The sequence below is a fragment of the Camelus bactrianus genome, chromosome 9 (assembly GCF_048773025.1).
Source record: "Camelus bactrianus isolate YW-2024 breed Bactrian camel chromosome 9, ASM4877302v1, whole genome shotgun sequence".
Taxonomy (NCBI): domain Eukaryota; kingdom Metazoa; phylum Chordata; class Mammalia; order Artiodactyla; family Camelidae; genus Camelus; species Camelus bactrianus.
Window position 1 is genome coordinate 45,016,880 of NC_133547.1, and position 22,156 is coordinate 45,039,035.

Here is a 22,156-nt window from a genome sequence, read left to right on the forward strand (position 1 = left end):
CGGGCTGCGGGGCGGCGCCGGGACAGGAAGCGGAAAGCAGCAGTGCAGCGGCGGCGGCGGCGGCGGGGCTCTGCTTCTTTCGGAGCCCAGCGCAGGCCGCAGAGCCGGGGCCGCTGCGAGCCGAGACCGCGGGCCGCGGAGCCCGCACGGCCGGCGCGGAGGTGAGTCCCGTCTGAGACCCCACGCGGCGGGGCGGCGGGCGCGGGGTGCGGACCTCCCGCGGGAGACGCCCCCACCCGAACCCCGCACCCTGCGAGCCCCCTGCGCCCTCCTCTCGCAGCCCCTGCTCGGACTCAGACCCCGGTTCACCGCCCTCCTTCCGCTTCTGGCTCGGGGCTCCCTCCCCTCCCACGGACCGCACCCCGAGTCGTGCTTCCCGGGACTCCACTCCTTTCCCATCCCCGCGAGGTGCTCCCCTCCCGCCCCGGCGCCACGCTCCCCGCGCGCCCCACTTCCTCGGTCCGCGCATTCCCTCCCCACGCCTCGGACGCCCCCTTATCCCCTGGCTGCACTTTGGGGTGCGCGTCCCGGCCGGCAGGGAGTGGCCGACCGTTCCTGCGGACACCCGGACCGCGTTACCGGCCGTACGGGGCGGGGGCCGGGCCGCCCTGCGCTTCCCGGGAGCCGGACGCGCTCCGGGGTTCCCACCCCGCCGCGGGGCTCGCCCCGGGAACCGCCTGCGCCCGGGGGCCTGGCCGGCCCTGGGCCAGAAACCCGCACAGAGCTGGCCTGTGTTCCCACCCCGCTTACAGAACAAGCCGGCCCTGGAGGCCGGGGGGGCGAGTCCGGTTGCGCATCGGAGAGCGCAACAGGCAGGTAGGAGTTTACTTTCAAAAACGCCGGGGTGGAGCAGGAGGCGTCCGGCAAGTCTCTGCCCGAGGTGTCCGGTTGGAGGCAATCTCACCGCACCGGGGCAGCCTTCGCCACCGGCAGGACCTCATTTCCTCCTGCAGTCTTTCAACTGCCCCAAGCTAACGCAGCCCAGAGAAGTGTGAAGCTTTATAAAAATTTAAACGCGTCGTTGGCTTGGCGGAGGCAGGAGTGGGGCGGAGCCGCGGCCTGGCGGCCAGGAGATGAGCTGGTAAGACTTGCAGCCCAGAAATCTGTGCTCATTTTCCACTCTTCGAACCAGGTATAATGCGCACCCGGCCAAGGTGGTGTGAGCTCGTTTAGCTGCTCGTTAAGAGATGTTGGAGCGCTTTGTTGTGATGGTTGTGTGTCTGGCACGTGCATTTTGTTAAAACCCCTTTGGGGGGCTTTGGTTGGAAATGCAGGTATTTTTAGCCACATACTCCAAATGCTAGCAAGCTGTAAAGAATCCAGCATTTTCACTAGTGTGTTCAGAAGTTTTGCAGGGTTGCTGGAAAATATAACCTGTGTCACCAATCAACAGTACTAATGAGCATTCTTCCAGTGGGTGGATAGTTTGATTACACGGCTCCTAGGCTATTCAAGTGAGATGGCAGAAACTGTCTGAATCCGGGGAGATGTAATTAGTCATTTTATGTAATCACTAATTAGAGTTTTTAGAGTTGAATTAAATCAATGTGATATCGTTGGGGCTTTGATTTGTGGGAGGAAACTGTTTATTCTACAGTTCAAAGAAATAACACTCTTCACCTATCCACGAGCATTTAGCACTCCCAGACTTTGGTGTCTCTCAGTACAATCAGTGAAACAGCTCGTTTGAAATTTTCACTGTTGCAGTGTTGGCGGTGGGACTCGGTTGCAGCTTAATTTGTAAGTAAAATGGGAGAATGTTGAGAATGGCGTGTTTGTAAGGATGGCTTGTCAGGCAGTACATTTTTATTGTCTCGTGTGTTTGATCAAAAGGATGAAACCTGAAAGGAAAGTTTCCTTATCAAGCAGCAATGACATATCACCCTGGTCTATTGGATAATTAACAGGTATAGAGTAAGGAAGGCATTCTCACCTCTATCTCCCTAATACACACAAATTTAGGGCCTATCGGTTATCCCAGCCTCTGCTGCATTGGGTTACATGGGCAGTTGACACACTGCATTTTCAGAGGCAGTTTCCACTGGGCTGTGGGCTTCTTAGGACCTCGAATGATTTCAGATTCATTTTGTTTCTTGTGGACTCCCCACAATGCTTGGGACACCAAACCTGTGAGAAGGAGTGGGAATTGCAGAATTCGTTGTGGGTGATGTGTGGTTTGGGACAATTTATGATTGTTGTCTACCCTCCTCTCTAAGTAAGCAATTCTGGTAATTGCTACATTGCTATGTATTTTCCATAGTTAAGAGCACAGGTTCTGGAATTAGACTCCCAGAGCTCAAGGCCTGGCCCCAGCACTTCCCAGGTGTGTGTGTCCTTGGTTTTCTTAACCGTGACACGAAATTAACATTTTAGCTTTGCTACCAGGCTTGTGCTGAGGATTATGTGAGAGATTACATGCAAATGACTTACAACATTTCCTAACACATAAGAAGCACTTCATGAACTGTGAGCCATTAGGTGATCATGGCCCTTCTCTGTCTGTAAAGTGAACCAGCTGTGGTTAGGGGTCCAGCTGTGTATGGGCATATGATTTGGGCATCGTGCTATGCCGTTTTCCAGAAGGTGGACGTGACAGGATGAGGTGGACGTGGGGCTGGACCATGTTTCTAGTAGTGGCTTTGGTCTGGCCCGAAGCCTGATGAGAAGGTGCATGCGTGCTTTGCCGCGTTCTGTCTCGGTCAGAGTCCTTCTGAATCCCACTTACTGGACAGCAGTCACTGGATCTGGCACCATGGGGACTTACTAAGAAGGTAGTACTTGTGAAATCTATTTTAAAAATCTGGCAGACGACAATGGGGTCACTTGAAAACAAATATACGTTATAAGCCCAGACACATGAACCGTTCAGTTTTTCAGACATCTCTACCCAGCTGCTGGGGGTGTTTCAGAGGTAATTAATGACTGGCGCTAAGAGCAGTTACTCTGGGAAGGTGAGTGGAAATCATTGGCAAGACAGTTAAAATGAGGTTGGCATTTTCTTTCCTTGTGAATAGTGGCCCGGAACCGCTCATTTTATAAGAGCCTCGTTGTAATGAAAGAATCACTGGGTTTGTTGCAAATGCCACAATCTCTCTGATCCTTACATCAGTGGCCTGGATGATGTGTTATGGTTTGTAGCCCACAAGTTCAGCAAAATACTTCTTCCCATCCTCCCTCACAACCCTGAGGTCTTCCAAAATAAGCTCAATAAGACACACAGTCTTCTCTGATACTCACTGTCAGCCTGGGAACAGTGAAAGAAGTGCCTGCGAGGAACGGAATGGAAATGAACAAATTAGTTAGCTAGAGCTAAGGGTAGTCACTGAAGGTAGACTCAAGCGGACCAAAAAATGTACGTAAGTTTAATGAAAATGATACATAAGTCACATGCCTTATGAAGCTATTCTTTTTAACTGAAGGAATTTGACTTTACTGAGTAAGAACAATGCCTGCCGGGTGTGAGTGCTTACCACGTGCTAGGCCCTAGTCTGAATGATTGAGAATGATCTCATTTAACCAACCGTGAGCCTGTAAGGTGAGTAAAACACAATTCTGTTGTTACAGTTAGGGAAACAGGCGCAGAAAGGTTAAGTAATTTGGTTTGAGGTTACACAACTGGTAAGCGGCAGAGCCACGATTTGAACAGTGACAATCTTGACTTCGGAACCTGTGCTCATCGCTTCTCCTCTGTAGAAGAAAAGTTGACTCTGAGCAAAATTATCTAAATTGTCGTCTTTCCCTTGAGTGCCATTTATTAAAAATGGGTACCTTGAGAAAAATGTTAGCTTCAAAACAATAAAAAATAACGCATGGAGTAAACCCTTTAGAATTGTATGTATCGATGAAAATCAAATATTCCAAGTGATGTACACAGTACGTGTAAACACAGTTGCACCGGAAGCTTCTTTCCCTTGGAAAAACATCCACTGCACAAGGAGTGGAATGGCTCTTTAAATTTAGTGTGTGTCTCTGTACCCCTTGCAGGGTAACTTTCTACCATCCAAACCAGAGCTCCCTTAGTTACTTAATAGCTCTAGGCAAAGCCATTGATGTTTTTGTAATTTCCTCTCTCGAGAAGATTAGCTTATATTTACCACTGTCATTACCATAACGTATTATTTCTCTCATATGATTTTCTGAACACTGTTTTCCTTTTAAGTGGCAGTCAGGTATATTTTATGTGAGTGAACATGACTTTAGGGGAAGATTCTCTTCAAGTCCACTGCTCCCCACTTTGCTTCTAATAAAGTGCAGTGAAGGAGAGAGTCTGTGACACTTTTGCCAGGGAATTTCAGGTTTAAGATACCATCCCTCAGTCAAAAGCGCCCCGTGCACCTGTCTCTGCACTGGCCTCCCGGCCTTCATGGGATGTGATTTGATGAACTCCAGCCCTCTTCTGGTGTTCACCTCCAGCTCACACCCAAGCCATGCCTGCAGTTCAGGAGAGACGGGTGACAGGAGGCCTGGGGGAGGCAGCTGGCCATGGTGTTCTCGGGCAGAGGCTGAAAGAGAGGACCGCCGATTTTTACCTAATGTGTCTGGAACATAACCTTTGCCGCTGAGTGAGACTCGGGGGAGCAGCAGGGCACTTCCACTCTTGGTGGTTCGGACATCACTGCTGAATCTAATCTCGGCATCTTTTCCTTCTCCTGCAAGACTGAGGGTTTCAAAGAGACGATCTCTAAGGATTCTTCCGCAGTGAGTCTGTGGTCCCCACGTCCTGAGGTCTGCCACCAAAACCCTCCCTCCATTCAGCATACATTCACTGAGTGCCTGCTACGCTCTAGGAGCTAGAGAGACAGTAAGGAAAGTGGCCCCTGCCCTGGTGGAGCTTCCTGTCTATGCAGGAGCCAGTCGATAAGTAATCACACAGATCACTGTGGAATTGGGAATGGGGGTCCCAAGTGGTACAGGGTGCTGGGAGAGGGCCAGGTGAGGCCGGAGGGTCAGGAAGGGCCTCTGACAAGAAGCAGTATTGCTTAAGTTGAGAAGGATGAGTAGGAACTGGGCAAAACAAGGCATGTGAAGAGCGAGTAGAGGGGATACACTGAGGCTGCAGAGAGCCTCCGAGGACCTGGGGCTAGAGAAAGAGAGAGGAGCTGGAGAGGTGGGCAGGGTCCCCCAGGCAGAGCACATGAAGGATTTTGTATCTTATTTGAAGTGCAGCAGAACTCCACAGAGGGATTTTAAGCAGGAACGTGACATCCACGCTGTGATTTGACAGATCACACTGGCCGCTGCCAGGCACAGTCTGGGTCATGTCAGGGGTCAGTGTGATAGAGGGACAGTTCCAGATTCCAGGCTCCACATTTACACCTTTGCATGACTGTCCCATTCAGACCAGTGCCGCAGCCTGTCAGTTTATTACCCAAGGAACCTGACTCCTTTTCATTACTTTATGATCTTCCTGATAAGGCATCCCTCTGACCTTATCTGCATTCTGCTAATTTCTTGTGCATACAAGGGAACTGGCTTGTCAATATATTACTGCGGCGATAAGCTTCAGGATGTGTTTTTCTGTTAACTATGTCAAAGCTCTTTCATTGGCGTCTGAAATGAGTTCTCTCTGGATTTTGTCAGTTTGCCTCCTGTGGCTGCTTCTTAATCCTCACTCAGATCTCGGACAAGAATCGATAGCTCTGGTGGAAATAGCATGACTCAGAAGGGGCCTGAGGTCTGTGGAGACTGGACTCCATGAGGACACCTGCAGGCTTTGTAACAGTTTAGCCCTGTGTCCACAGAGCCTGGAGAAAGCGGGTGGCTGAGCACCGGGAGCATGAGGGGGGGATCCCAGCTGACAGAGGGCACTTCGTGGCAGCAGGATGTGTGGGGCGAAGGGGAGAGCGAGTTGTGGAAATGGCCCACGGTTAGATGGATAGGGCCGGTAGGATGATTGTATAGGTCGGGACCCTGGAGGGCAGAGCACGGGGTTAGGGGGGAGGGTTGATGACAATCCCACGTGGGGCAGGAGGCATCTGAGTAGGAAATGTGCACTGGGGGGTTATTCTTTCAGTAGGTATTTGTTGGGTACTTCTCCTGTTCAGTGTGTCCTGGGGGCAGGTAAACAATAGCTCCTGTCTCCAGGGTGCTTATCCTGGAGCAAATCCATGGATGGAGAATGATGGGTAAGTTTTAAACCTTAAGGGATAACTTGACGGGGGAGCAGGGAAGGACGGTTGGAGAAGTAGTCGCATAAACGGCGTCCAGTCAGAGGATGGTGGGCAGCAGAGGGCTCGCTCTGCGAGGGCAGCTTGTGCTGTGTGTCGCTGTGTTTCACTGTCCTTGCCGTGTCCCCAGCACTGCCTAGCAGGTCTCTCCTAGCTGCTCACTAAACAGGGAGGCAGATGGATGAACACATTGGATGAGAAGGTCTGGGGAAGGAAGACAAGGATGAGAGCCTTGGATTTGGCTCATAGCAGTCTCAGGCCAACTCAGAGGTGTTTGAGTGGAGTGTCAGGGATGGAGGATGGGGGTGACAAGAGAGGGGAATGGCAGCATGGACAGACTGCCTGTTTGATAAGTAGAGGCAGGAATTGTGTGAGAGAAACCAGACCAGGGCATTGGGTTGAGGGGCAGTAAAGCTGTTCCCAGAGAGCACTTGGACATGCCTGGAGTTGCCTTAATGGACAGCCAGAGGTTTTAATGAGGATGAAGGCTGACGTCCTCTTGCAGAAGGGGAAGGGGAATGAAACTTGAGTTACCATGTACCAGAGGCTTTATCCTGGGAGTCTCCTTTAATGCTCACAACAACCCCAGGAAGAGATCATATTCAGTGGCCTCATTTTACAGGGGGAGAGGTCAGCTCAGAGGGGTAAGCGCCTGCCCCGGGGTGTCATGGCCAGGATGTATAAATGGGATCAGCCCAGGTCTGCGGGGCCTGGGCCACTTGACCCCAAGAAACCCCAGCAGCATTTAGCCAGAATTAGCTGAAAGCTGGGATGGAAAGGGAATTAACAATTATGGATTGGAGGGCAGGAAAAAGGGTAGGCGTTGCGGATAGTCGATTCTGGATGTAGAAGAGGGCAGTCAGGTGTCTGGACCAAGCAGCTGGGTGTTAGAACCTGCAGGTCAGCAGAGAGCTGGGTGAAGGGCCTTCGGGGAAAGAGGCTCGTTCCTGGCAGGCCTGGAGATCCTGGCTCACCTCCTGATGTGGCGTCTGCCAGGTATGAAGGCAATGAATGAGCAAGCAGCATAGCTCAGAGCAGGAAGGAAGTGAGGTCTTAGGTGCTGAGAGCTCATTGAAATGGTAGTGAAAATGCTGGGCAGCAGAGTAGGGAGAAAAAAGGGTGAGCCGGCTCTTGAAATCTTCTAGAAAAGTGGGGATACATCCAAGAGCAAAATGAATGTATTTTTTAAATGCCCATGGTGTTTTTTTTCACATTGTATCATTACAGCCCACAACATAGGCTGCCTTTTTTCCGTTTTATGGATGAGGAGACCTGAGTCTCCAAGGGGAAACTGCCATGCCTGGGGACACAGCTAGTTAGAAAGCCGTGGACTGGACTGGGGTGCGAACCCAGGGCTGTCTGGCTCCGGGGAGCCTCAGGTGGGAAGGTGAGCCCTGGCCCCAACTCTGCCCTGCTCCTTTCCTAGCCTGTCACTGAGAGGGACTGGGTTGGGGACCAGGGACTGGAGTCCTCATAACCACAATTGCTCCTTATCCAGCGCACCAGAGATGGTGCTGGGAGTGGTCCCGGCTGTAGCTTGTTAGTTCCATGCAGCAGCCTTGTTATTCACGTTTTACAGATGCCAGTTCAGAGAGGTGTACTAATTCGACTGAGGTCATATAACTAGTAAGTGAGTAAAGCCTGGAATTGGAACCCAGCTCCCTACACCGTATCAGCTTCTGTCTTCAGATCAACCCTATGAGGTCCATGGCTGGCTGACATGTCCCCGTTTGACAGTTGAGGAATCTGAGGCTCAAGAAGACACATGGCTCATCCCAGGTTGTACTGGACAGTGGGGTGCACTGGCTAGACCCCACGCTTCCGCACTGCTTGCCTTGGGCTTGTGCAGGAGAGCAGAGATGCAGTGACAAGTCAGGACACAAGGACGAGGGAGGCTCGCCCTGGGCGACCAACCTAGTGAGTGAATGGCAAGGGCAGGTGCAGCCCAGGTGGTGCTGAGGCTTGGGCTGTGTTGGCCAGTGGTGGTTCTCCGGTGACTCCCTGGCAGCTCATTGCCGAGGATTCTTGGCCTCCTCCCGGTAGGGGTAAAGGGCTGGTGCTCACAGCTTCTTTGTTTGTTCTTCACACTTACCTGTCTAGCTCTGTTTGTATTTCAGCTTCTGGGGCCCCTGGAAGGAGGAGCCCCATGGGGTGGAGACCAGCTCTGGGGCGAGGGGTGCAGGGAGAGACAGAGCTCCTTTTTCTAAAAGGAAAGACTCAGCATGTGGGGCTCAGGAATGTACTTGGGAATGTTTCCAATTTATTTTTATTGCATAGAGATATCTAATGAAAACGTGGGAGAAGACCCAGGCGCCTGTAACTAACAAGTCACCTGCTTCCATTTTCTGATGTTTCCTCCTAATCCTTGCATAAGCGATTTTATGATTGTAACTATAATGTTGATTTCAGCATCTATCTACAGTCCTGTAGCCTGCTTTTTAAATTTACCATTCTATCATACAAATTTCTGTTCTTCGTAATTATCATTTTACAACAGCTATGTGATGTTTCTTTCAGTGGATGAGTCGTGTTTTCCTTACCTATTTCTTCTGTTTTGGGAGCACTGAGATTATTTCTGGCTTTCCGCTATTAAAGACGAGTGGTAAGAATAGTTTTCCTTTAAAAAAAAAAAGAAATTAGTTCCCTAAGATAAATTCTCAGGAGTTTGGATTCCTGGATTAAAGAGACCGAGAACTTTTTTTTTCCCATTGGCTTTTGGAAACTATGAGCAAATCCCTTAAAAGCAGTTTCCCCGGGTATTGTTTTGTAACAGGCACACTGGCAGTGGGGGCTGGGACGCCACGCGGGCCAGGCTGTGTCTTGTCCGGGAAATGGCCACTGGCCAGGTCTCTCCCACCTCCGGTTTCCGGCTGCTGCGGTGGGGTTTGGCCTGCCCGGCACCCACCTGTCCCCCTCCCAGACACCCGGGCAAGCACTTGCTGTGTGAGCTGAGCATTTAGTGGTGCCCGGAAGCCTCACCCTTGCTCACTTGTTCCACAACAGAGACCCCTAAAGAGGAGTTTGCTGCTGTCATTTACCTTTGAACCCATTGATGTTGGCTTTGAAGGTTGATCTCTCTCTCTCTTTTTTCCCCCTTTTCCCAGAATCTGTTCCTGTTGAAGAGCGTCTCCTGGATTCCCAGGCCCTTTGGGGCTTTAGGAGACCAGTAGGTGAAGTTTTCTACCTCTAAGGAGAAGCAGTACAGACTCCCACATAAAGAGCAAGTTCTCCTCTGCTATGGATACCGAGTCCACGTATTCTGGATATTCTTACTACTCAAGTCATTCGAAAAAATCTCACAGACAAGGGTATGTAAGTGATTGCTTGTTCCCCTTTCCCTCTGGGGGAAACTTGCAGGCGGGTCAGGCCTCCTCGACTTACTTTCAGACAGTCCCACGGCCGGGCTGCGGACGCTGGCGCTTCAGTCCGGCCGTGCGGGAGATGCTGAGCTTTAGGAGCATTTAACATGCGTTGGGAGGAACTACCCCGCCAGTTTACATTTTATAGGCCCCATTACAGTTGATGACCTTAATTTCTCACAATTGATTTTAAATTAAAGTTTCTCCCTTCGGTGGAAATGTTTTTCGTTCCTAAGTACTTCTGCTAGATGACAGTCCTCCCAGAGCTTTACTGAGAATATAAATGGAAGTTGGAAAAAAAAAATAAGTGTTAATTTGTTGCTTTTCACCCAAAGCTGCTGACTCATTGTCCATTATGTGTTTGCCCGTGAGGCAAATACACTGAAGTGGCAGGATTGGCCTGGTGCCTTATTTCTGACTAGTCTTCCCAGTGAACAGACCTGGGTTTTGAAAGCTATGGCCTGGGTGATGGGGGCCAGATTTCCCCTCCTCTGTGCAAAGTGAACTGGTCTGCACTGGTGCTCCTAGGTAGGGCCTGCTGTATCACAGAGCTGCAGAATGGTGAGGAGAGAGACGAGGGAGCAAATGAATGGAGAGGTGGTCCTGTGCTGGTGAATGATGCGGCTGATACATTTGTGGTGCCGCCTCTTACCTAGACCCCTCACCTGTAAAATGGGTTTAGCAACACCCTCTACACAGGGCCGTTGAGGGGATTAAATGAGAGTATGCATGTGAAGCCTTTAACACAGCATGTAGTAGGTCACTAACTAGTGGCTGTATTAATGCTATTGTTAATGGCCTTGGCATTTCAGCACCACATTCAAAGGCCCCAGCTGACCACAACCCAAAGGCTCACCTATGGTCACAGCTCTGCAGAGGCTGGGAATACGGTGATTGCCGTGGTGTTTCCCTGACCGAGCAGTTCCCTGTACAAGCAGCTGAATGCAGGGCAGGATTTAATTTTGTAAAACAGCAGTACAATCTATATGACTAATTGATTTGTTTATTTGCGAGCCTGTGTGGATGTCCACGCACAGAAAGCGGTCCAGAAGGACAGTGTCCGAGCTGCCGGGAGTGGTCATCGACAGGGAAGGGGCTCCACACAGCATGGTGACTGATGGGAACTTTCACATATGCTGCAGCTTTCTCCACTTGTTCATTCTTTTACAAGTGTATATTTTGTAATCAACAATATGAGTGGAATAGAGTGTAAAATAAAGATTTTTTTTCAAAGATTATTTGATGATATGACAAAATATCTATGTGGCCATGTTACCAACAAAAAGATTCGAAACTTTGTAAATTATAAGTTAGATATTCTTATGCTATAATGAATAGTAACCATACTGACCATGCCTGTCTCCAAGTATGGAATTATTGGAATTAGAGGTGTGGTGTTTTTTAAACTTTCACTGTTTTCTAAATTTCATGTATTGCTCTTATAATCATAACAATTTGGGGAAGAGAGGTGAATGAGCTTGTGCTGGAGCCCAGGCAAGGCTTTCTAGGCAGCGTGGGAAACGGGCGGAGTGCTGCTGAGCGAGGCGTCAGGTAACATGCCAGCCCCGATCCTGAGAAAGTCAGGAACCCTCTGGTGAGAAAAATTTAATCACAAATTTCAATCACTGGGTAAACATATCAGATTCGTTCTAAAATACCAGAAACAGCTGTTTTAAAATGTCCAGTCTTTGAATGTAACTGGAAAAAAGGAGCTCCCTTGTCAGCGCGCCAAGCTTCCCCGTCCCGCAGTGCAGGGGATGGAGTGGGAACTTGGGTTCTCGGGGAGATTGGAGACCCGTGGAGGACAGCTTGCCACAGTCTGAGGAGGGGCCATCTCTGGTCTCCTTCATCTGCACTCGCAGCCCCACTGTCATTGCTGTCCTCTGCTGTTTCCTCAGGCCCCTGGGGGCCCCCAGAAATTGACACCACAATACTCCTGTGGAAACGTTAAGAGACTCTTAACTTTCAACTGAAACAGCATGCAGAGCTCTGAGTGCCTTCTTGGACCCCTGGGGAAAGTACTTGGCATTGATAATACAAGCCGAGACTTTAAATATTTAACCAAGAGTGTTAGGGAATGCCTCCTCAGGAGAGCACTGGCTGTGAGATGACCATTTGGGATTTATGGGTGCATCTTTAGAAGAACAGCAGCCACGGAGGTGGCTTCCCTGATGGGCGGCCCCACGGGGCATGGTGACTGGGGCGGAGGTCGTGAGCTGTGGATAGTAGGTGTCGGGGCATAAAGAGTGTTGGGCTGTAATAGTAGCCTTGCACGGTCGTGCCCTCGGCCCAGAAGAGGGTATTGTGTCACCAGGAATGTCCCTGTGAACGCTGCTCTGCTCAGGGATTTTTTGGCAGTTTGAGTGGAAGAGTAAGCGAGGACGGGGAGCTGGCTCTTTGGTAATTTTAGGAGAACTTTCGGAGAGGAATAATGAAGGGCGGCCAACTTGACATGTCTGATGACACTGAGCTCATCTTTGGAGGGCTGGCTGGGTTCCAAGCAGATGACAAGTGACTCTTTTCTAACAAAGAAGTTAGTGGTCTGGTTTTGTGATACCTGCCATCTCCAGAGGGGATCCAGTTAGCTTGCTGGGAGGATGGGGCCGAATCCAGCTGACCTCCCCTAACCTTTGAGTCTGGAGCATCAGTTCCCTGAGTTAAATTTAAGGCCACTGCCAGGACTGTTGACGACCAGTTTGAGAGTGCCTGTCAGGACCCTCTGTCATTGTCCCCCGTCCTCACAGCAGCTCCAGGATGGTGGGAGGTGGGACCCCAGTTGAGCCAGGTGGTAAAACAGACACAGAGAGACAGGGTTGTTTGCCTGACGTTTCGAGGTTAGTAGGTGCCCCCAGGTTTCAGGCCCCATTTGCTGCTGCTGTGGAACCCGTGCTTTCCCCCTGGGTGGTGCTGGGTAGAGAGCAGTGGGAGGAGCTGGTAGGGAAAAAAAAGGAATGGAGGGTGGACCATGTGACTAACGTGCTAAAATGCATTGTCCGAAAGAGGCTGCCTGAGTGCTAGGGGAATTGGTGCTTTTGTTCCAAGGCCGCTGCAGGGTCACTTTGCGCTGTGCCCAGCGGCCCCCCTACCCGAGTCAGGGCCGGAGGAAGCAGCCAGCCAGTCCCCAGCAGTCGGGGGAGAGAAAGGACAGGTAGTGGGTGGTGGTGGAGAAGGAAAGGGAGGAGTAACCGGCGGGGCCGGCTTTCCCCAAATAGAAATAGACAAACAACAGAAATAGAGCTAAATAATCTTCCCAGGAAATGCCGGTCTGGGAGTTGATGGGGATTCTGGCTGGAGTGAGAGGGGGTTTACAGCAGCCCCCCAGGGCTCAACTCTAGAATCATCTAAATACATTTGCTTACACACTCACACACATGCAGGTAGAGACACATGCCCGGACCTTCAACGTGTTATTGCTTGCTCTCCCCCCACCCCACACGCACACACACGCAGACTTATCTTTACTCATACGGGCAGATGACACCTGGAGACAGGCTCAGAGAAGAAGACACAAGGATTTCTGTGACTGCCACACCGGTCCAGCAAAGGAGCACAGGTGATCCGGACCACTCAGGTGGAGTTGGAAAAACACCAAGCATGCGCATGTGCTTGAAAAACCCTTTCGGTGGTTTGGTAGCCAACTCCAGTTTCCTGTTTCTCCTGCACATGGTGAACTGATGGTCTTCACCACTGGGGAGCCCTCTCCCAGAGGGTTCGGCTCTGGGCACGTCCTTGGCATCATAGCAGTTGGAGCTCTGGGGATGAACATTTGGGTACCGGTGCCGTGAAGCAGCCATACAGGCTCACAGCTCTGCATGCCGGAAAGCACTGGACAGCAGCATTTTTGTTGGACTTCTCTGTGTAGTCCTGGCTCAGACACCTTCCCGGAGCAGTAATTCAGGACGAGTGATTTTTATAAAAGCTGTAAGACAGGTCTTGCTTCCTTTTCAAGGACCAGAGTGACGTGTGGCCCATGTTGAGTTGATGGAGTGAGCTTTCCATCTTCCCATCACTTGACTGTCTGGAAGGCTCTTGGCTCTGGGCCTGGTGCACACTGTCCTGAGTCCTGCTCCTAGTCTCAACGACTTACTGCTGTTTTAGTAAAGAAGCTACATTGTACTTTGCAACTGTACATTATATAGCTGGGCATTGCACTCACCACTCCCATCACTGAGCCACTGCTGTGAACAGGGCATTTCACAAATAGGTCAGTTTCCAAGCGGTGACTCCAGCCACCTCCTCCCCCGGGAGCATTTGGGCAGGAGAGCCTTGGCTAAAGTTTCCTGGGCCGCCTGCTTCCTAACCCCCTGGGGTGCTGGTGAAAAGGGCAGACTCCTGTTGTCTCTCCCTTCCAGACTGTTTTTCTCGGGGTGGGGCCAATGAATCTGTACTTAATCTGCACCCCAGGTGACTTGTCTGCACATTCAGGTTTGAGAAGCATTGGTTTAGGGTGTTGGGCTTGGAGGATGAGAAACCTTCCTGGGGTTATTGGGTAATAGGCTCTTACCTGGTTTACCTCTGAGGTTACCAGCGAAATTATAGAGATCTCTTCTCCTTTGGGGGCTGTTGGCCCTTTAACAGCCAGGCTAGGCCAGTCGGGGTCAGTTCAGTGATGGCTGGCCCCTGACAGGCTGTCTCCAGCCCTGGGTGGTTCCCTACCTGCTTTCGGCCCTGGTAGCTCCAGGAATTGGCACCCAGTGAAAGAATTTCCATTTCCAGTGGAATTTATGTTGTCACAGGATTTGACCCATAGGACTAGTAAATAGATAGATGGGTTAGGGGAGCATGTGACTTGGCTGATGGCAGGACAGTGACAGATGGGCGAGCAGTTGGGGAAAGTGGAAACAGAGAAAGAAGAGGAGGCTCCTCCAGTCGGCCGGGTGGGGCCCTGGGGAGCAGCGACTCCAGACTTAGTCTAAACAGCTCATTCTAAGACTGACCAAGCACGTGGGAAATCTCCCCGAGTGCTTACTGTTTCTTACAGTGAGTCCTTGTGAAGTGGTTGTCTTTGGCAGCCCAGAGTGCTGGGCACACTGCTTTGTGCTCTCCGAGGTCACGGTCCAGCCATGACTTCAGCAGTAGCTGCACAGGCAGATTCCATAGCTCTGGCAGCTCCTCACGTTCAGGGTGTGAGAAGGAGCACTAGGAATATTGATGCTACAGGATCTTCCAAGTGCTCTTCCAGTCAGTGCAGCATCACGGGTATGAATCAAGGCATTGGGTTCACCTCCCGCTCTGCCACTTACTAAGACTTTGGGGAGTCCCTTAACCTCTGTGAGCCTCAGTCTCCTCATCTATAAAATGGGGACAATCATACCCCATCGGGTTATTGTTAGGACTGAGCAAGATCAATCTAATAAGGCCCTTGGTACAGTGCTCTGTAAGTTGGGGTGGGGAGTGGAGTGATTGACAATGATAGACACATCTCTTTGTAAACAAAATCTCTCAGCTCTTTCCCTGGTTGTCAGTTAAAATGAAACACTGGAGTCGACCAGAACCACATCTGCTTTTCTAAACTCTAATTTAGCAATAGATTGTAGTGATAAGTCACGCCCTAGGGGTTAGAGATGCTATCACGGAAAGTGTCTCTGGGTCAGCTGAAGCCTCCCTCTCGCCTTTGGAGAAATTAACCGTGCTTAGCCTAGAGAGATATTGATAAAGCGGAGGTTTGACCACAGGAAGTCTGCATGTGGTTTTGTTAGCTAAGTGGCAGGTTGATAGGAGAGATGCTGTGCCGGGGAGGCGGTTTGATTGTGTGTTAAAAGCTCCTTTCTCATCTCGTTTTCCAAGGAACACGTACTCTCCTTCACCAGGTCACCCTTTTTTGCCACGTGCAAATGGTAACAGCTACAATGATAGCTCCTGTGTGCTGACTGCTTATTACACATCCCTCTATCTATGTGGTATTATCATTATCCCCATTTCATAGATGAGGAAACTGAGGTTTTCAGACGTTTGTTGACTGAAATGTAATTAAAATACACAATGTGGGAGCAGTAAATTCAGATTTATTTGGGGCTTCCTGAGAACTAGAGCCCGGAGACGACCTCTCAGCCATCTCTGAAGAACTGCTTCAAAGAGGTCAGGGGAGAGGTCAGGCGACATATGATCTGGTGAAGGGGGCATGTGCAGTCACTCACACAACCTTCTGCTAGTCATGAGGAGCAGATGTTCACTTTAATGATTTTAGTGCTTTTCTAGGTATGAGAAGATGCAAGAAATTGGGTTCATAAAATTTTCTCCTGAAAATATCTTAACTCTTTGAAGGCCTGTTCTGCCAGTTTTCCCAGAGCACAGCGCCTCATTCCTGATCTCCGCCCTGAACTCCTTGCAGGGTGTGTTGAAGGTCAGCGACTGTGGTGGCTAGTGACAATCCTTTTAGAGCCAGATAGTGAGCGACATTCTCTTGTTGGCAGATTGAATAACTTGTGTAAGGTCACACATCAGATGGGGTAGAACCAGAATCCGACTGTCTCCGTGGTGTGTGCGATACTTCTGTCCTGCCTGGGAGACCCTGGGGAGGAGGGCACGTGGGTGAGGAAGGAGGAGCAATGTCAGGGCAGCTTGTGGGCTGGAGGTGGGGCCCCTGGGGCTCCTTTGGTGGGGCTTCTGGGATGACTGTTCACAGCTCGGGGTGGGGGTGCCAGTCTCCATAGGTCAAGACCCCTGGGCTTTATACAGTGAATGATCCTTTTGCAATTTCATCATTGATCCACGCAGGGTACTGTCAGAGTCACCCTGGAAGGCCACCCAGGAAGATCATCTGGGGTCTTTGACATCCTCTAGAACCCATGGGAAATATTTTTAGTTTTGAATTTGGAGGAATGAGAAGTAAATGATTCTCTGCATTGATTTAGTATTTCCTTTCTTCTCTTCTCATCCGAAGGTATAGGGTGATGGTGTGTCCTGGATTCTTTTGGACAGACCAAAGCTGAAGTATTTTGCTATGTTATCCTAAATAAAAAAAAAAAGTCCTGGAAAATAAGTTTAGGCAAATTATTATAATCAGATCTAGTCAGGAATTTTACAGTGAAATGTGCCTCACCTACAGAAATTCTAAGATTCACAATATTAGGCTTAGGAAAAGCAAGATCACTGTTGACAGAGGAGGGTGACAGTCTGTTCTGGGTCCTTGAGTGGCAGAAAGAAAATACTACGTAGAGAGTAAAGATCAGCTTGTTCTTTGCAGAAGAGGTGATGGGTGGGTGTTAGCTGTGTGTGTGTGTGTGTGTGTCTAGAATTTCCTTAAATTCAAGATGAAATTTATACATGTTTTGGTGTCTTGTTAATTACTGTGGCATATGTGCTAGCTGATGATCTTTTATTTATTTATTTTTTTCTCAGGGAAAGAAATAAAGAGAGGCATAAATCACCCCGGAATAAAGATGGCAGAGGGTCAGAAAAATCTGTCACCATTCAAGCTCCCACCGGAGAGCCCCTGTTGGGAAATGACTCTGCTCGGACGGAGGAAGCTCAGGTAAGGATCACGGGCTCTGTAAGTACACTGCCCCTTGATTAAGCCTCTTTTCTGTTAATGTTTTCCTAAGTCCTGTTGCAATAAGCTCTCTTGGGTTTTTATCTTTATTTTTCTAGCATGTTAATGAGTTTATCTATGTCCCGTGGTTTCTTGTTGGTCTAAGGGCAGCCTGCCCTGCCATTGGCTAGCCTGGGGAGTCTTCTGAAGTGTGATTGGCTGGCCTGCTTTGAATGGTGTTGAAAAGGAGCCAGCAAGGCTGATGACAGGGCAGAGAAGGGAGAGTTGCAGGCTGCGGGCTCTGGAGACTCATTCCAAAGTAGAACCATATAAGGGAGAAGGAAACTCGCGCTCCAGAAGCCTCAGTCATGTTGGGGAGAAGAGCAGAGAGGTGAGGACAGCCCAGGTGGAGCCTCACTCCTAGGTACAGGGTAAGCCAGAGGGTGCACACTTAGATGCCTGGTAGGAAAACACAGATGAATGAAGTGGGCCCCAGCTTACACAGAAGGGGCAAAGATGTATCACGCTAGCTTGGGGCTAAATAGCAATCCATGTGGCATGTCTGTGTCCGTTGGGGTCTTTGGCACCTGGAGAACACGTTTCCTCTGTCGAGGGAACAGCAGCTCCTCAGCTCCAAACGCTTACCACTGCCCAGGAATGCAGGAATTCAGTGCTCCTGGGTCTTGCAGTACTTTTTTTTTTTTTTTTTTTTGATTCACCTTCTTTAAAGAAAACTAGAAATGAGGATTTTACCTGCAATCCCCCAATTTTAAAATATTGACTGTTTATTAGTTCTTTTAAAACATGGTGTGTTTTCTTCTGTCTGGGTCCAAACTGCCTGGCAGTCCACCTGATTTAAATAAACATCTGAGCTATACTCAGAAACATGTTAGCACACCCTCCACAGCTCTTGAAGTATCTGCACGTCCAGCCTTGGCCCACAATCAACCGGTGTATGCCCACACGGCTCTGAAGAGACAGATAAGCATGTATCTGAGTGTACTTACAGGTACACACAGATACTCATTTATAAGCAGATAGATGAACTGAAATTGGAGTTCCTCAGAGCGCATAAGGTGCTCTTAAAAGCCAAAGCTACAGCTGTGGTTGAATGTGAGTTTGTTCAGTGATAAGTAAATGTCTTCAGTCCTTGCTGTTGCACCGCTTGCCTGAGGTCTGGGACGGTCACAGGGATGGAGGACCAGAGGGCCAAAGGGATGGTTGGGTGATGGACCAGTCCTGAGACTGGACCACCCTTAAGTGCTGCAAGGGTCACTGTTCTGCTGGGTGTGAATTCAAAGGGGCTGGTGAATGCCCACTGTGAAGGCATTTCTTCTGTGCATCTTTGGCTCGTCTTGTAGCTCACTGGGAAGCTACATTAGGAACTGTTGGTGTTTACGCCAGGATGCTGCGGCGGGAAAAGCATTGAAATTGGAGGCTGTGCTCTCAGCAGCTGTGGGACTTTGGGCATTTACAGCCTTTGTGGGCCTCAGTTTCTTCATTGAAAATCCAGGGGATTTGGGTCAGGGGATCTTGGCTCCCTTCTCTTCTAAGAATCTCAAGCTTGGGAAAACCCTTGGACATCCTCCTTTTTTGGGCACAGATGTGTACACATTCTTAAAATGGCTAAGGAATTTACTTAGCAGCTTTTTGGCAGGAAGAAGTGTGAGTAGCTAAATTAACAAAATAACCACAGTACTAGTGATAATTATTTCAACATTGATCATCAGCTGGATATTAGGCCCAATACAAAAACATGGAATCCAATATTTGCCTTCACTGAGAGTGTTACAAATTGAGTTACTTACATAGTCTGTGAACTCACCTTATATTAAACTCACCTTATATTAAAGCAAGTTGTCCATCTTTGAATCTGTGGCTGTTTTTGCCTCTACTGATAATTTTTTCTTTTTTTCAAAATTGAAGTAAAATTTACACACAGAGAAATGAACAGATCTTAAGTGTATAGTTTGAAAAGTTGTAACAGCTGAATAAACCCATATAACCCACACTCCTATCAAGATACATGTTTCTGTCACTCTAGAAAGTTCTCTCTTGCTTTCTGAGTCAATGCCTGCCTCCATCCCTCTCCCAGGCTGTGTTTTGATTTCTATCACTGTAGACTAGTTTCGCCTGTTTTTGAGTTTAATATAATTGGAATCATATTATTTTGTTTTGGACTTGTTTTCACTCAGCATAGTAACTTTGAGATTTATCCATGTTTTGCTGTGTTTCAGCAATTCATTCTTTTTTACTTTTGCTGAGTAGCAGTCTAGCTTATGAATATACCACAATTTGTTGTCCATTCTCCCAATGGACAGACATTTGGGTTGCATTGTTTTTGGCTATTATGAAAATAAAGCTGGTAGGGACATTCTTGTACAGATCTTCTTCGTGGACATATGTTTTCATTTATTTGGGGTAAAACTCCGGGAGTGGAATTGCTGGGCCGTACAGTTAAGTGTAAATTTACACTTATATGAAACTGCCAGATCAGTTTTCAGGAGTGATTGTCCCGTTTTATGCTTCCGCCAGCAGTGTTTGAGAATTGTGGCTGCTTCTGGCTGGTGTCTTAAATAGCAACTTCTCTGGTAGTGTGTGTGGTACTTGTAACCTTCCAAGTGGAAGAACCGTCTGCTCATCCGTGGAGACCTTCACTGCCACCCCCACTCCTTGCCATAGCCTGTGCATTTCATATTTTCATTTCTTGATTGTTACTAGATTTGAGGCTATTGTTGGGCTGTGAGATCCCTGTCTTGCTGATTCAGCTGTTAACTTAGATAAGATTGTTCTAAGTCGGTATCTTACATGTGAACTTCATCCAGTTTTTACCATTATGTCTGACTGTTTTTTCTGAGTTAAATCACATACCAAAATCTCTGAAGCAAAACCTCTTTGGATCCCATGTGGCTTTTCATTGCCTTCTTACTCTGTTGTTTATTTGGAATGAAGTCAGTTGCCAGAGAAATAGCAAAGTCATTTAAAATCCTCACAACTGGATCATGTGAAATGAGGAGACAGTTGTTCCCAACTACCTCAGAGTTTAAAAAGCAAGAGAAAGCCAGAAAGTGAAAGCAAGAAGGTAAAAGACACATTCTTGGTGTTTAGTTTGTCATAAGAACGTGTTTTAGGGAGAAATTTTTGAGCCATCCTGGCCGTAGATATTTGAATCTGCTCAGCTAGTTCCATGAGAAATGTTGTCAGGGAGTCCTTCATATTAAGTGGGTCTTGATAACATCGTGGAAGTTTTAAAAATGTGTGTACTAACTGCAGGTGGGCTTTGATTTGTACGGAGCAAAGTAAGCTCCCTCCTGTGCTCTTCACCCCTCACAGCGACTTGAGGGCCTCGTAATGCTCCTCGCTTCCAGGAGCTGGACTTTGTGAGCCAAGAACTGTGAAGAAAATGCAGAGGGTTTTCTCCTTGGGCTGTAGGTGAGCTCTCACACGTTAGTCTGACAGGGGGACTGTCTCACGGGGTGGACGGCCCCAGCCCCAGCCCCCAGCCTCGCCCGGATCCCAGCACAGTGGATGCTAATTGCTGTTGTAGTAATGAATCACCCAAACAAACAGGTTGAATTATATTTTCTCTGTTTGAAAAGGCAAATATATGGAACATTTTGAAAAAATTGCAATGAAAATTGTTAAAGTTAAAAACTTCATATGTTTAAAGTGTTCCGTTTTCTAGGAAGCCCACGCTCGTGGGTCGCTTAAAGGAGGTGGGTCTCCCTGTCCACTGTGTCTCCGTGTGCTCTGTGGCTTTTACACATGGCCTGCCGTGTGGCTCTTGGTCCTCATCGTTCTCTCCCTGTGGCAGGATGACAACTGGGGCGAGACCACCACGGCCATCACGGGCACGTCAGAGCACAGTATATCGCAGGAAGACATCGCCCGCATCAGCAAGGACATGGAGGACAGCGTGGGGCTGGACTGCAGGCGCTACCTGGGCCTCACTGTGGCCTCGGTCCTCGGACTCCTGGTCTTCCTCACCCCCATCGCCTTCATCCTGCTGCCCCCCATCCTGTGGCGGGACGAGCTGGAGCCCTGCGGCACCATCTGTGAGGGACTCTTCATTTCCGTGGCGTTCAAGCTCCTCATTCTGCTCATCGGGACCTGGGCGCTGTTCTTCCGCAAGCAGAGGGCCGACGTGCCGCGGGTATTCGTGTTCCGTGCTCTCTTGTTGGTCCTCATCTTTCTTTTTGTGGTTTCATATTGGCTTTTTTATGGGGTCCGCATTTTGGACTCTCGGGACCGAAATTACCAGGGCATCGTGCAATACGCTGTCTCCCTCGTGGACGCCCTCCTCTTCATCCACTACCTGGCCATCGTGCTGCTGGAGCTCAGACAGCTGCAGCCCATGTTCACGCTGCAGGTGGTCCGCTCCACCGATGGCGAGTGTCGCTTCTACAGCTTGGGACACCTGAGGTAAGGGGATCATCTGGGGACGGAAAGGACCACTGACGTCTTGCTAGAGGACAGCTAGCCTTCAGCAAGGTTCCAAGAGCCAGGATTGGGGACTGACTTTCTTTCAGGTTTTGGGAAGAGCTGTGTGTGCACGTGTGCATATGTGTGGTCGGGGGCGTTCGTGTCCATGGACTTTCCTGACTTCTGGATGGGGTGGCACAGGTACCGGCACTCATCCAGGTTGGGGCTTTGTTAGGCCAGTTTCCAAACGTGTTGGCAGCTCTTAAAAATGATGGAGAAAGGAATGTGATGACTGCTGGCCTTGCCCCTGAAATCAACCTGAGAATGCAGAACAATCAGTAAGCAGTTCCATTCTGTTCATAATGGTACATCTGGTCTACCCTGTTGTCCCAGTGGAATTATTAATCATTCCTTTTTTCCCCGCTCTCAGAGGTGTCCTGGTTTGGGCAATAAATTATATGGTCACCCAAGTGACCCTCTAGCAAAGAATCAAGGGCCAGTTAGAGACTCCAAGGAGAGCTGTGTAAATGCATGCATGAGAAAAAGTTAGAAATGCATTAAGATGTCATATTTTAAATCTCTGCATAAAATCTAATTATTTTGTGGTTGACTAAAAGAGTGATCATCATTATTTATTTTAGTTTGTTTTTATTTACCCTGAGGTGAGCACATTGTATAGATTGTCTTCACAGAACTCTTTGATGTCCGTACTATTAACCCCTGTATTACAGAGGAGG

General features: G+C 49.1%; 1 protein-coding gene across 4 annotated transcripts in view; it reads left to right on the forward strand.

Moving 5' to 3' along the window:
* Positions 1-22,156, forward strand: part of VANGL1 (VANGL planar cell polarity protein 1) — a 52,425-nt gene continuing 30,269 nt past the window's right edge. For all 4 annotated transcript variants that reach the window (XR_012509195.1, XM_074370249.1, XM_074370251.1 and 1 more), the window contains exons 1-4: positions 1-161; positions 9,272-9,475; positions 16,868-17,000; positions 20,812-21,419. Coding sequence is in view for 3 of the 4 variants with exons in the window: in XM_074370249.1 (XP_074226350.1) it covers positions 9,405-9,475; positions 16,868-17,000; positions 20,812-21,419 (812 nt within the window). In the remaining variant the exon portion in view is untranslated. The remainder of the gene's footprint in view (positions 162-9,271; positions 9,476-16,867; positions 17,001-20,811; positions 21,420-22,156) is intronic.